The sequence below is a fragment of the Pseudopipra pipra genome, chromosome 2 (genome assembly GCF_036250125.1).
Source record: "Pseudopipra pipra isolate bDixPip1 chromosome 2, bDixPip1.hap1, whole genome shotgun sequence".
Lineage (NCBI taxonomy): Eukaryota > Metazoa > Chordata > Aves > Passeriformes > Pipridae > Pseudopipra > Pseudopipra pipra.
This window is the reverse complement of record NC_087550.1, coordinates 112167281-112180216: the sequence shown is the minus strand read 5'-3', so window position 1 is coordinate 112180216 and position 12936 is coordinate 112167281. Positions and strand designations below refer to the sequence as shown.

Sequence of the window (12936 nt, the reverse complement as noted above, 5' to 3'; positions counted from 1 at the left end):
GAGTAATTATGCCTCAAAAATGCCCATATCTGTCGACTGGCTGTAAAGGAAGCCCAGACAACTAGACCAGATTAGACATCTACAGCATTGAGGCCTAAAGTTAATGGGATGATTCATATGTGATTCTTTATTAGAAACTCACAAGATGAGAAAACAGTATTAACCATCACTCATCAAAATCTTGGTTTGCCCGACCAGACGGGCACTGGCTGTAGCTACACAGCAGAGGCAATACTAGTGCCTTTCCCTGTACATATTCCATTCCTGGTGTGCATGCTTTTCACATTCTTGAGCTGACATGCTTCTGGACAGGTACAACTACTCGGGGCCACATCTCCTCTGTGATTTATCTTCATACTTCCCAAAGGAGGGACAACACAACCATCATCAGGTCTAGTACTATGAGTCACAGCTTTTCCACTCATGGTAGGATTTACCCATTGATCTGACAATTACTGTAAATAAGTGCTTAGCAGTTAGAAATTCTTTAGACAGCATCTCCTTTCTTCTTGATCCTTTTTGGCTCTTATTTGAAGGAATCAGTTATTATGACTGAACTCGAGCCTCCTGTCTAATCTGTAATGACTGAGAACAGGCACATCCAAAGCCTATGGGTGTGGAGCACGTAATGGACACCATGGTACTGGTGCATCTTCCTCAAATAGAACCCAAACAGCAAGGAAGTCCGAGGGATCTGAATGGCGACAGTATGGTGAGGACAGCAGTGTGCATTCCTACTCTGTTCCTGTGCCTATTACAGGACAGAGGCTTGGGTGGACTGTCAGCAACATGGATCACTTTAATTAGCCCTAAACCACTGTACTGTAAGTAGGTACTTCAGAATCTGAGTGATAGGCGGTACAGCTATCTGTTCCATAGGCTGGGGAAGCAAGAGGTGTTAAAGTAGATACTCCTTTCTTCATCATCAGAGCCCTAATTTCCTTAAGTTCCTTCTAAAGAAGCCAATGCATCCACCCAAAGTCCGGCTTCATCTCAACTCGAGAAGAAATTATTTAGAATTCATCAAAAAGTCTTACTTCTGGCTGCTTTCCTCACAAAAAACTTAATTACTCCTGAAGTGTTGTCCTCCTTAATTTACAGTAAAAATATAATCTTTAGAATTTAGTTCTGTTAGATTCTTTTGTCTTACTTGTGCTAAGGACATCACCAGCATTAGACAGAGCTTCTGATTAGGGGTCATCATCAGTAAAATACATATGTGTTAGAACAGGTATTCACAGCTCTTTAAAAAGTGTTCATATATTTCCATGACCCTTGCTTTTCCTCTGCTTCTATGATAACATATTTTACATTGGTGAAGGAGCAGAGAGATGTGTTTGATGTTGCTGTACACCTGGAGCTGTGAGAAAATTGAGGGCAAAGTCTTGTCTCCAAATGAGCACTGATGGCTGATAAAAACTGAAGCTGAGCATATTGGCCTCGTGTATGAACACTGGGCAAAGCATCACCAGGGACCACACTTTACTACAATGTAAATAACAATTTGTTCATCTGTGTGTCACTCTCCTGTCCTAACACTAAGATCCTTCTCCCACTTCTTTCCACCTTCTGTTATATTCTCCATTCGACATTCCAATAGTGAGAGCAAATAGGGCAGCAATCGCAAAAATAGTCTCACATATAGCACAAAAATGCCTTTTTCCAAAGAAAAAATATTTTGCCTTCGTGGAAGCATTTTTTTTACTTCCAAATGAAAAGGCCCCAAGCTACTCATAGAAATCTTTGCTGAGATTTGGACCATGTGGAGTGCACAAGTGATCATCAAGGGAGTATGGCTCGAATTTCTTCAAAATAAAGAGTGTTCATGAGCCCATAAAGGGAGAGATCAGAGAAGCACTATGTACTGGGTTTAGAGAGAGCTATTGCAGAGCGTGAGTTTGTCTTTTCTTTCTCTGCTGTCTCCAAACTTCACTTCCACAACAGCTTTTTAGCTGCAGCCAGAGTGGCAGGCTCCCAGCACAACACTGGGTGCTGTGGATGCTTCCTGGGATGTGAATACCCATGGCTGGTCCTCTTGGATGGCTGCCAGAGTGCTGCTGCCAACATAAGCTATAGGAAAAAAAGGTATTTTCCTCCCAGTTTTTCCCTGTGTCAGACCAGAACAGAATTTCATGGGACATACATCTTTACCTTCTAGGACTTTTCTCCTGCTAAATTTTAAACACCTGTTGCAAACCATCTATGGACTGAATTCCTGCAGGCAAAAGATTTACAAGAAGCTTTCTCAATGGTAACTTGGCCAGTCCAAATCAGGAAGTCAGTACTAACTCCTTCCATTGCAGGTGGTTTTGCTCTTGAAGGATAAAAAAGCCTTTAAGTTTGGGTGTGAATAATCATGCAGTCTCAGCATAACACTTCAGAAAGGGAAAGCATAAGAGGGAAAAAGAAGTGGGAAGTAACTAAGTGGTCAGGCAAAGGGTGCTTGCTCTTTTCTGTGAAGCTATAACCCATCTGAAAAAAAAAGTAGGCTGAGAAACCTAGCAGTAAAGGGAAGGAAAAAACCCTGGATGACAAGGAGGAAGATGAAATACTTGGTAAATAATTATTTACAGAATTAGTATTGTCTTCTAAAGTTATAAAATGTGGTAAGCTTGGCTTGCCCTGAGGCTATAGGATAAGTGGTAAAGCCATAGCTGTGTCTTAGAAGTCTCAACTGTAAGCCTTGTCAGCTTTCGGATTGCATTACTGCACATTAATGGAAGAGTCATCTGGGAAATGCAGTAATAAAAACTAGGTACCTTAAACCTCATAAATAGGGTTTGGAAAATAAATTGGTGGCAGAATGAGGACAAAATAAAGGACAAAGTTGGGAATGAAAAATTAAACACGGGATGAAACTAAGAGGCCGAAAATATAAGAAATGCCCTAATGGGTTCACCTAGTCCTCCTCACCTAACAGGGAAAACTGAGATCAGCAACAAGGCCTTCCTGGGTAAAGATATTATTTGAATTCCAAGTATGCTGACTCATGTGTTTTCCCTGAATGTGGAAAAACTGACCGCAAAATTTGCAGTGAAAACTGTATTTACACCTTTGAAAATGAAAACAGAGCAGTGGCAGTAGGAGAGTTTAGAAAGTGCATGAAAGCCTAACCAAAACCTTCAGGTAGTCCTCTTCTACTTCCCCAGCACCTACATTTGTTGTACAGGGATGCTCCATGGCACACCCCTGCCTATTCCTTCCAGTATTTGTTTATAACAGATGTGTCATCCCTGAAATGCTTTAATTCCTTTTTAAACCTTTTTATGTCCACAGCCTCCTGTGGCAGCAAATTCTCTAAAAATTCACTATCCAGTGTGTGTGTATAATTTATTTTTTTTAAAGTACACTCATGTATCTGTCTTAAACTACCTTCCTACTTGTTTTACTGAGCATCCTTTAGTTTCAGTATTGCAGGATTTGGTGAACAACAATTCTGCCACCACCTTACCTATCACCTTCATGACTTTGTAAACCTCAACCATACCCTACACCTGCAAATTGGCAACTCCCAGCCTTCTGCACACTCCTGTCAAGGCAGAGGGCTCAACCCTGGTTTCTTTTTGTTGCCCTTCTCTCTCTTTTCCTTTGCAAACTCCTCTGCCGTCCTTCTGGAGATGGGGAGGCCTGAAACATTCCAGCCCTACAGCTGTGGGTGCACCAGAGCTTTATGTGAAGGCAAAATGACACCTTCTGCCTTGTTTTCAAGCCTGTCCAGACATGCCCAATATTGTATTGCCTTTTTTTGACCGTCACTGCACCCTGCAGCAGTGGTTTCAGAAAACTGCCTCGGTGAGTCTGATGGATCTTTCCAGAGCTGCAACTGCCAGTTCCAAGTTCAGCATCAGGCACGGATGGTGTAGACGAGGATTTCCTCCAGATGCAGCATTCCTTGCCATTTATCTACATCAAAGCTCCTCTGAGCACTTAACTCAGCTTTGTGGGGCCCTTCTGGAGTTTATAAATATTAGGGTGGCACCCGTCTGCTCCAAAGATCTTAATACTTTCATACAAAAGATAGAAAGTCTTTGAGATATGCAAGAAAGAAAGAAAGAAAGATATGAAATGAAAATATAAAGGTGATTGGGGTTTTTATCTTGTTTGTGGTAGTGCACAGCATTTTTATATTGTCCTTAAAATGTGATTGTTAATTATTTTCCTCTATAGAGGTGCGTGACTGTAGCATACAGTTGCAGATTTATGTTGGCTTGAGTTGGTTTTATTACCTGGTTTTATCCCCTCTAAGATATTTTTAATTTAAGAAAGTTTCAATAAAAGCATCATGGAGAGATTTCCTCCACAATTCTTGTAATTTAATCCATACTCATCAATGAGGAAAAGCTGCAGCTGGGGAGAAAAGAAATAAGCATCTCCAGTAATCCAATCAAGACTGTTCACAGGTACACAGTACACAAGGGAAAACTCACCAGAATGGCAAGGAATAACTAAAGAAAATCCAATAAATAAGAGTTTGTGTAATTTTAAAGTTTTCCCTTCTCTTTTGATGTTGTCAGCTATACTGACCTGGGACTGTTTCACCTTTGGCAATTGATTTTCAAGAGTGACCATGAGCTTCTTTGGCAGTATCAGATAGACTCAGCTTTGGTTTAGTTTACTACCCATCTTCAGTAGTGTTACTGTAATTTATGTTTAATTATGACCACGGCCTGATTAGATGAGAAACATGAATTTTTACCTCACCATTCCTTGACCAAGACCCTCCTTCCCCCGCGCTCTCTCCCAGCCAGGTGTCTGGGTTGGTGTGAGCCAAGTGTCTGACAAAGGGGATATGCTCACCATGTCTGAAGGGCAGTGAAAAAGAACTCCTAGTTCAAAAGAGGCAGCTCTTATCCAGTTGCACAAGGAAATGAGGTTTATGCCTTCCCAAGTTCACATATACGTGCAGCTTTCCCAGGAACTTTTGAACCTGGTGGTCAATTCCAACAGAATTAAACAGGGGCAAGGTGCAGATCCCAGAGATAAGCTCCAACTGCTCTTTGAAAATGAGCAGCAGCAGAAAAGAGACCTGATGGTGCCCTCAGAGAGGAAAGGTGGCAGTGAGCATCTGCCCCATCTCACTGAGCAATGGAGAATTGACACCGTGAAGGAACATAAAAACAACTCCACTAAGGAAAAAAATGCAGTGGAGCTTTATCTTCCTAGACAAACATCAGTCACCTGTTAAGACACGCACTCGTGGGAAACCTGGCCTCCTTAATTATGGTGTGGCAGGGCTTGTGTGCTACACCTGAGCTCTGCAGCTACAGCCTGCGCTGCCACACCGTAGATTTCCAAGCTGATTTAATTACAGACTTTTGCCAGGCATCAGCCAGACTTATTCGGGGTTAGTTGGTGGCTTTTTATCACCAACAGTTTTGCAAGGATTGAAAATGTCTGTGCCTGCCATGACCAAAAACGTTACCTCTTTTCCCTGCAACCACAGTACATGTCTGTTGCTCAAAATATGAAGTACTTTCAGTTCATAGAACTTGCACATCTAAATAATATGGCAGTTTGTCAGAAATCTGGTAGGCCTCCAATATTCTCTCTCACAAAGTACTAGCAGTTCATACTCACCTTCAGTGCCAGTATCATCCTCAAACTTTGTAAGGGGAAGTGAATTAATACCTGGGTTACAGATCAAAGTACCTGGGATCCTGTTATACTTGGAATCTGAGGCAGAGGTTTTGGTGCTTCCTACATCTTTTGGATAACAAAATGCCATCAAGCCACAAAAATTTCTTGTTCATGGTCATCATGTACCTTTTACATCAAACTTTTAAATGAAAACACTGTAAAGGCTTTTAGGATGTAACTGATAACTATTGTTCCAAAAGCAGCCTCTGAACAACTTACCTGCCCTGTGGTTCAACAATGCTGTGCACACAGTATGTGCATACCCTGAGAAAACCACAGGCAAATGAAACTTGAAAACCCAATAAAATTTTAAGAAATGGGTTTTTTAGTGCCCAAGCTCACACTCAGCTACTTCTTAGGACTTGAAAATAAACTTTTGAATGAAACAATAGTGATTAATCTAAAAATACACCACCTTAACCTGGCAGTTAAGAATTTGTGCTGTGCAGTGTTTTGGGGAAGGCTACCAGGGACTGCAGGGCATTTTCTCCCTGTGAATAGTCAGTGTCCTTTTCTGCTCTTTCCTGATGAAGAAGTCCCTCTCCCAGCTTTGAGATGACTGATGTCCTGATCTGTTTTCAGACCAACCATTACTCTTGCCAGTAAACCATTCCAGGTCTCAAGAGCAAAGTTCCTTCTGTTCATATGTCAAACATTATTGTTCCATACTTTTTAATAAGATGTTAGATGTGTGTATTTCAGAATGAAACCTTAAACTTTTAAATTAAATGCAGGATCTATAAGGAGATGTACTGGATACATGGGTGAAAATGAAGAATGCATCCCTGTGAAAGGAAATGACTACTTTCAAACTGGGGGCTGAAATTCATGATCACAAACACACCTGTAAATGCTTTGCTTGGATTGTCATGGCATTGTGTCCTGGCTGCTAGCAAACTAATGCTCATCTTTTTATGAGCCCATTCAATCTGAAACTGAGTTACAGTCCCATTCTCAATTGTTCTAGTAATTGCTGATGCAGTGGTATCCTTGCTGCACTTGCTGGTTCAGTCTGCAACTTTTTATGATCCACATCTGCACACAAATCCTAGTTCAGACAGATTCTTCTCATGCAACTCAAATGGTAGGCAGCACTCATTGTTTGCTCTCCTCCTGTACTGAATGTGGACAACTGACAGGTTTGTAGGCTTTGATAGGTTCACCTTGCTTTTTGTGAGCCTAATGAATGCTATGGCTGCTCTAACAGGTGTATTCTTTGCTCCAGAATTCGGAATTTTTGTTCAGTGTCTTCCAACAAGCCACTTTCCCACAACGACAACTGATTCCCCAAGACCTTGTCTTTTAGCAGAAAACCATATTCATCTGCTGCAGCATTCCAAAATTAATCCAACTGCCCTCCAAAGTTCTTGAAGCGTTTTCTCTATTACAATATTTTGGCCCAAAGCCCCCCATATATTATGCTTGGTATTCCTTGTTTCCAGCTTAACCTGTCACACCTGGGTGACACGGCCTAGTGAGACTCCAAGCACTTGGCATCCAGAGGAAGACAAGACCTCTGTCAGGTGATGCTGCTGGAGCAGCAAAAGCATTTGCCTCAGCTCAGGAGGGGATTCCTTAATTGCATTTTTCTTCCTTGTGCATTTTTGTACTGTTTTTTCTTGTTAACCTTTTTTATGGCTCTTCAGACAACAATTTCATTTCAAAACATAAGTGAACGCTCGCTCACATTCTAAAACTTCCTATTGTGTGGCCCATGTGGGACTCAGCTTCGTGGCCCTGCAAAAAGGAAGAAATGGTTGCCTACATGTTTAGGTGTGTGAAGTTGAGAGAACAATGTAAATACACTGCGTTTTTGGTTGCATTCCAAATGGCAGATAGCGTTTAAATATTTTTTAAAGATTTTTATGTCATGGAGCCACAGACCCACAAGGCATGTCTCTCACCCTGTACGCTACCAGCATGAAGGAGATAGATGTAACTATTGTCACTGATTTTCTTGATTATTTTTTCTTTTAAATTCATCTGAAGATGGGAACAAGGTGTTCTTGGTGAAGTGTTGTCAGCTCTGTATTTTAAAGCCAACCTTTAAACCGTTCCATCCGATAATTCAGCTTGGACAGTTTTTTTTTTTTCTCTGTGTGGGGAACAACTATATAATTTACCTTTGTTAACGAGTTTTAAGAAGTTGCACGCGTGCTAAAGCACTATGACAGAAATAAATACTTTCGTAAACTGGAACAGTTCCTAATCCCTTCAAGAGAGCTTTGCTGTCTCCCACAAACCATCTAATTCAAAACTCGGAAAAAGGGATGTGTAAAACTTCCAACTTTCATATATAAGTCTCTGTGCAACACGTTAAAAATCGGGGAACACGATGTACCAGGTGAGTACTTAAGTGCTCTAAGATCGACCTGACGTCTCGGGCGCTGCTTTTAAGTGTCTCTTAAGGGACGGTGGCCACCAGTGACTCGCACGACTGGAAGAGCGCATTTAAGAGCCCTCCCGAAAGGTTAATTCACCGCTTTTAGGGACAGTGTTTTTACTAATAACACAGAGGGTTCAAATCGTGCCGCGGAAAATACGTATACGCCGTTGGAAAATGAAAAAAGTAAAAATAAAAGCAAAGCTCTGCAAGCCCGGTTCGCACCGCGGGTTCTTTATTGCCACAGGCGGGAGCGCGGCCGGAGCGCCGCTCCCTCACCTGGGTGGCCCCTTCCCGCGCTCCGGGGCAGCTCCGGGTCCCTCGGCCGGGGGCGATAAGGGCCGATATAGGTGATATAAGGGCGATATAACTGTGAGAAGGGGCGACACAAGCGACGACAAGGACGCTCTGTGTCCGCACCCCACCCGGGCCCGACCCCCTCCCCGCGCCATGACGTCACACTCCCTCCCCGCGCCCATGACGTCACCGCGCCGCGCGCCTGCGCGCGCTCCCGTTTCCCCCCCCTCCCGTTTCCCTCCTCCCCGGACCCCTCGAGCGGGCGGTGAGGGGGCGTGGCCCCCCGCGCGCGTGCGCGCGCGCCCCCGAGCACCGCCCGCCTCCCCCCCCCTCTGTTCGTGACGGTCTTTGCGTGACGGCGGCGCCGCCGCCGGGAGCGCGCGCGTGCCCGCCCGCCCTCCGCTACCGCCAGCGCCTATCGCGACCGCCTGTCGCGACCGCCGCCGCCTCTCCGCCTTCTCCGCCTCCTCCTCCCCGCGCCCGGGAGCGGAACCAGCGGCCGCGCCTGGACTCCCCCCACCTCCTCTCCGCCCTTCCCCCCTCCCACTATTATCCTCCCGCCCGCCCGCCCGGGAACGCGCGCCCGGCGAGGGAGCGACCCGGCGGTGCCGCCCGCCCCGAGCCCCTCCATGGCTCCCGCGCCGCCCCGCTGAGCCGGAGCCGCCCGGAGCGGGAGGGAGGGGGCGGGAGGCGGGGGGTGCGACACGCGCGGGGAGCGGCGGCGGCCGCGGGAGGAGGAGCAGGACCGGGATCGGGAGCGGGGAGTCCCGGAGCCCCGCGCGGGCGGGCGGCGCTGGGAGCGGCCGGGATTTACCGTGGTGGCGGTGGGCGCTGAGCGGCGGGGGAGCCGGGCGTCCCCCCGCGGGCTGAGCCCCCCCGCCCGGACCATGGCCGACGACGACGTGCTGTTCGAGGACGTGTACGAGCTGTGCGAGGTGATCGGCAAGTGAGTGCGGCGGGGAGCGGGCAGGGCAGGGCGGGGCGGCGGGAGCGGTGCCCGGTGCCCCCCGCCCGCGCCGGGCACCGGGGATGCTCCGCCCGGGACCCACCTGAGCCGTGCGGGGCGCGGGTTCCCCCCGCGGCCGGTGCCCACTGGGAGGCGGAAGGGGGGAGAAGTGACCCCATGTTTCCTCAGCCACCATGATTAACCACCTCGCCATCGCTCTGGCTGCAGCAAGCGGCAACCACTTCCCACCCCTTTTCTTCTCCTCCCCCCCCCTCCCCCCGATATCCCATTCCTGGCACACCCATCAAGGATTGCCTATTGGGGAAGGGAGAGAGAGAAGATAGCTCGCGGTGGATCCACCTATTCGCAGGGTGTCTGCATATTTGTGCACCAGGTGTTGGGTTCTGCCTCTTCTTTGCTGCATAATAACCAGCTTGGTAGTGGCGCTCGGGTAGTGCTCGGTTTTCGTCCAGATCCATCACTCTCATCCGTGTGGAAATGGAGATGTACAAGGCAGGAGGAGTGCTTGGCCTTTTGAGTCTTATTATGCAACTGCTGTTAAACCGATGCTCGAGGCTCGTATCCAGCCTGGGAGTTGAGGCAGTGGCTGGCGTTCCCCGGCTGCCTCTTTCGGGTTATCGCTGTTGGATAAAAATGACAATTCAAGTCAGCAAGAAAATGCAGAGACTCCCCCAAATCAGATGGTGATAAAGAAATAAACCTGAACTCCATTTCCCCCTCCCCCCCCACTCGTTATTTTTGTGACTTCTCAGTTTTGAAATCCTTTTTTTATTTACTCATTCACAATCTTTCACATATTTTCTGTAGTTTTGCCTATGTTGCAGAAAGATGTAGCGACTGCCTAATCTTCTGTGTGCTTCTGATTCTGAAGCTGAGATTGCTGTGGAAGCCTTAGCAGTGACACTGTTCAGCGTGCTCAGAGTTTTTCTTCATGACAATGGATTTTATAAGAATAATTGTTCGCTGTGTTTTTATTATAAACAAAGAATTTTCCCTGCATGTATTCTCTTGCCCGCTCTCCACCGCTCTGCTTTTCAGTTTATGTGGAATGCTGTCTACTTTCAAAGCTAGGGCTAAAAATATTCTAGAATTAATCTTTCCTCGGGATTATACTAAAATGCTAGTCTTGGACGTAGCAGGTGGCTTTGTTGTCAGCAGAAGTTTCAGCACTCAGTTCTCTTGTTTCACAAGACATTACCACCTTCCTGTCAACACAACTTTTAAAAATATTAAGCTTAAAGGGCCTTGTTTGCCATCATAAATGGTAAACGACTGCTTTAGCTTGATGCTGGTGAGGAGCTCCTGTGGAAGCAAAACTCTGTTATTAAAGGTGTTTTGAAGACAATTTTTGGCACGCTCCCTTCACAAGTGGTTTTATGCTAACCACTGCAGTTCACACACGGTTTTATTCATGCCCGATTGCCATTAGGAAGAAGGTGCAGTGCTTATGCATGACCGCACACCCTTTCAGAGAGTGGATGATTCACAGGGGTCCAGATGTTTGCACATCTCCAGCGACTTTTTGTTTTTGTGGCTGGCGAATTTTGAAGAGGGAGCTGAAAACCGGTGGGTTAGGTATTAGCCGCAGAAGTTCCACGTGAGATTTAGGTAGTATGGGTAGTGTTGTGATGTAAGTAGATCTAACAGATAAATATTGAATCACAGCAGCGTGATGATGCCAAGAGCACTGTAGCAAAAACAGGGTGGATCACTGAAAATAGCATCAGTGATGGTGTGAAGGGCTGATAGCTGGTTGTGATTGCTCAGGCTTTTCCACACAGATGTTATGTCAGTCCTCTTAAAAAAAACATTTGAAATAAATATACAGTTGTATGAGTAGTGTTCCTGTTTCTTTGCAATGCTACGCAGGTGAATTCCAGGGAACCAGGGATGTGGCGTCTTTGTTTAGCTTACAGATTTTGGGTACCACCTTGCCTGTCTGTGAGAAACTTGGGGAAAACTGCTGCAAATCTGCTTGGAATTGCTACGTGTGCATCTTATCAAATGTCTTTCAGTGAAACACCCACTAAATACCTGCACACTCCTGTGATCTGTTATTGATTGGTACAGTGATTTAGTTCTTGCAAATAGCACGTCCGGCCCTGATTTGCATTTTGGACACATGAAATATTAAAACGTGTAATTTATCTTTCCTACATAGGTAGTTACCACTGTCACTTAGGTAGTAAAAGGTATTTTCATGAAGGGTGTGGGAAAGAGATCTTTGCCTGTGAAATGAGTGTTTAGTCAAAGTTCCAAAACAATTTACTAGAGAAATCAGGAGACAGTTTCTTATAGGACAGTATACAGTCCAATTTGTTGAGTCGTATTCTGATCTTTAGGATAAACTTTAAGCACTTCTAAGTACAATAAACTGATAAAACTGACTTAGTGTAAACGCAGCAATAATAACTTTTGGTGAGCTGGAGTGTGGAACAATTACAGGGCAATAGTATATGAAGAATTGATTGGAGTGACAGTGATAAACTGTTTATTATGTGACATTTAATGTGTTTAAGTCCTGCAGATATGCATTTTTCATTTTGAATGGGTACAGGTGGAAAGAAAGATGACAAGAGATAGAGAGAAATTCTAGTTCATGTTTCCTTCAGAAAAAAGTTAAGGGAAATCTTATTTTGCATGTATTTCCAGTATACTTTTCCATCACTGAAAGCTGTATGGAGATATAAATTAGAATAATAAACCCAATTTGTGTTGAACTTTTGAAATGGCATTTATGACACTAACTTTAGTCACATAGTTTTACTTTACCAGATGTGTTGTTTTAGGTTACTGTCTTGTCTTCACACTTGGCTGACACAAACATACTTAAAGTGAGAAGTAAATTGGAGATTTCTATATTAACCTTCAAAAATGTGTTGACATATCTCTGGATAACTAATAAGTAATGAAAAATAGGGGTGTGCCATTTTTTTCATCACTTGCTTCCAGGATCCTTTGAAGAGATTCTCCCTGTATATTGGTTCAAAAGTACACAAGGTAAAATATTTAAGCCTGTTATTATGTGGATCAGGCCATGTGTTTGATTGACAGCTCCCAGATAATTGTACTAAGTGTACTTCTTTATTTTTTATTAAAATTTTCATTCAAAATGCATTGAGTAGTTTGTAAAACATCGTAGGTGTAAAGTTGGGACATCTTTGGTCTTCATCTGAGGTGAAAGCTGTTTTGAGTTTATCACAGGAGCTCCACATACACGTAGCAGTAGTTTCCTTTAAGCCAAAGAGGGAATGCTTGTTTTTAGTGGGTGTTGAATCTAGAAAACTGAAGCAAGGCTTTTCTCACAGAGTCCTTGTTCTGCAAGGACTTTTTTTTACATTGTGTTTCTGTACCTTTTAAGATCCATGAAAGATTGTCTGAGCTTTCTATCTGTGGGATTGGAGGTTGCTTAAAAATTTCTCCAGATTTCTAAGTTGTAAATACAGTGAGATAAAGTTGACGAAAGTTTATTTGTGTTTAAAAGTGCTTTGGTCACAACTGAAATCGTTAGTCCTGGTCAGGGAGGTGATCCTGCCCCTCTACTCAGCCCTGCTGAGGATCAGCTGGAGTGCTGTGTCCAGTTCTGGGCTCCTCAGCACAAGAGAGACCTGGAGCTCCCAGAGTAGGTCCAATGGAGGATGACAAAGATGCT

At 44.7% G+C, this 12936-nt stretch overlaps 1 protein-coding gene across 10 annotated transcripts in view; it reads left to right on the top strand.

The window, feature by feature from the left end:
* Positions 1 to 8698: 8698 nt before the first annotated feature.
* CASK (calcium/calmodulin dependent serine protein kinase) overlaps positions 8699 to 12936 on the top strand; it is a 203427-nt gene continuing 199189 nt past the window's right edge. For all 10 annotated transcript variants that reach the window (XM_064646911.1, XM_064646909.1, XM_064646902.1 and 7 more), the window contains exon 1: positions 8699 to 9263. In XM_064646911.1, coding sequence (XP_064502981.1) covers positions 9205 to 9263 — 59 coding nt within the window. In that variant the 5' untranslated portion in view covers positions 8699 to 9204. The remainder of the gene's footprint in view (positions 9264 to 12936) is intronic.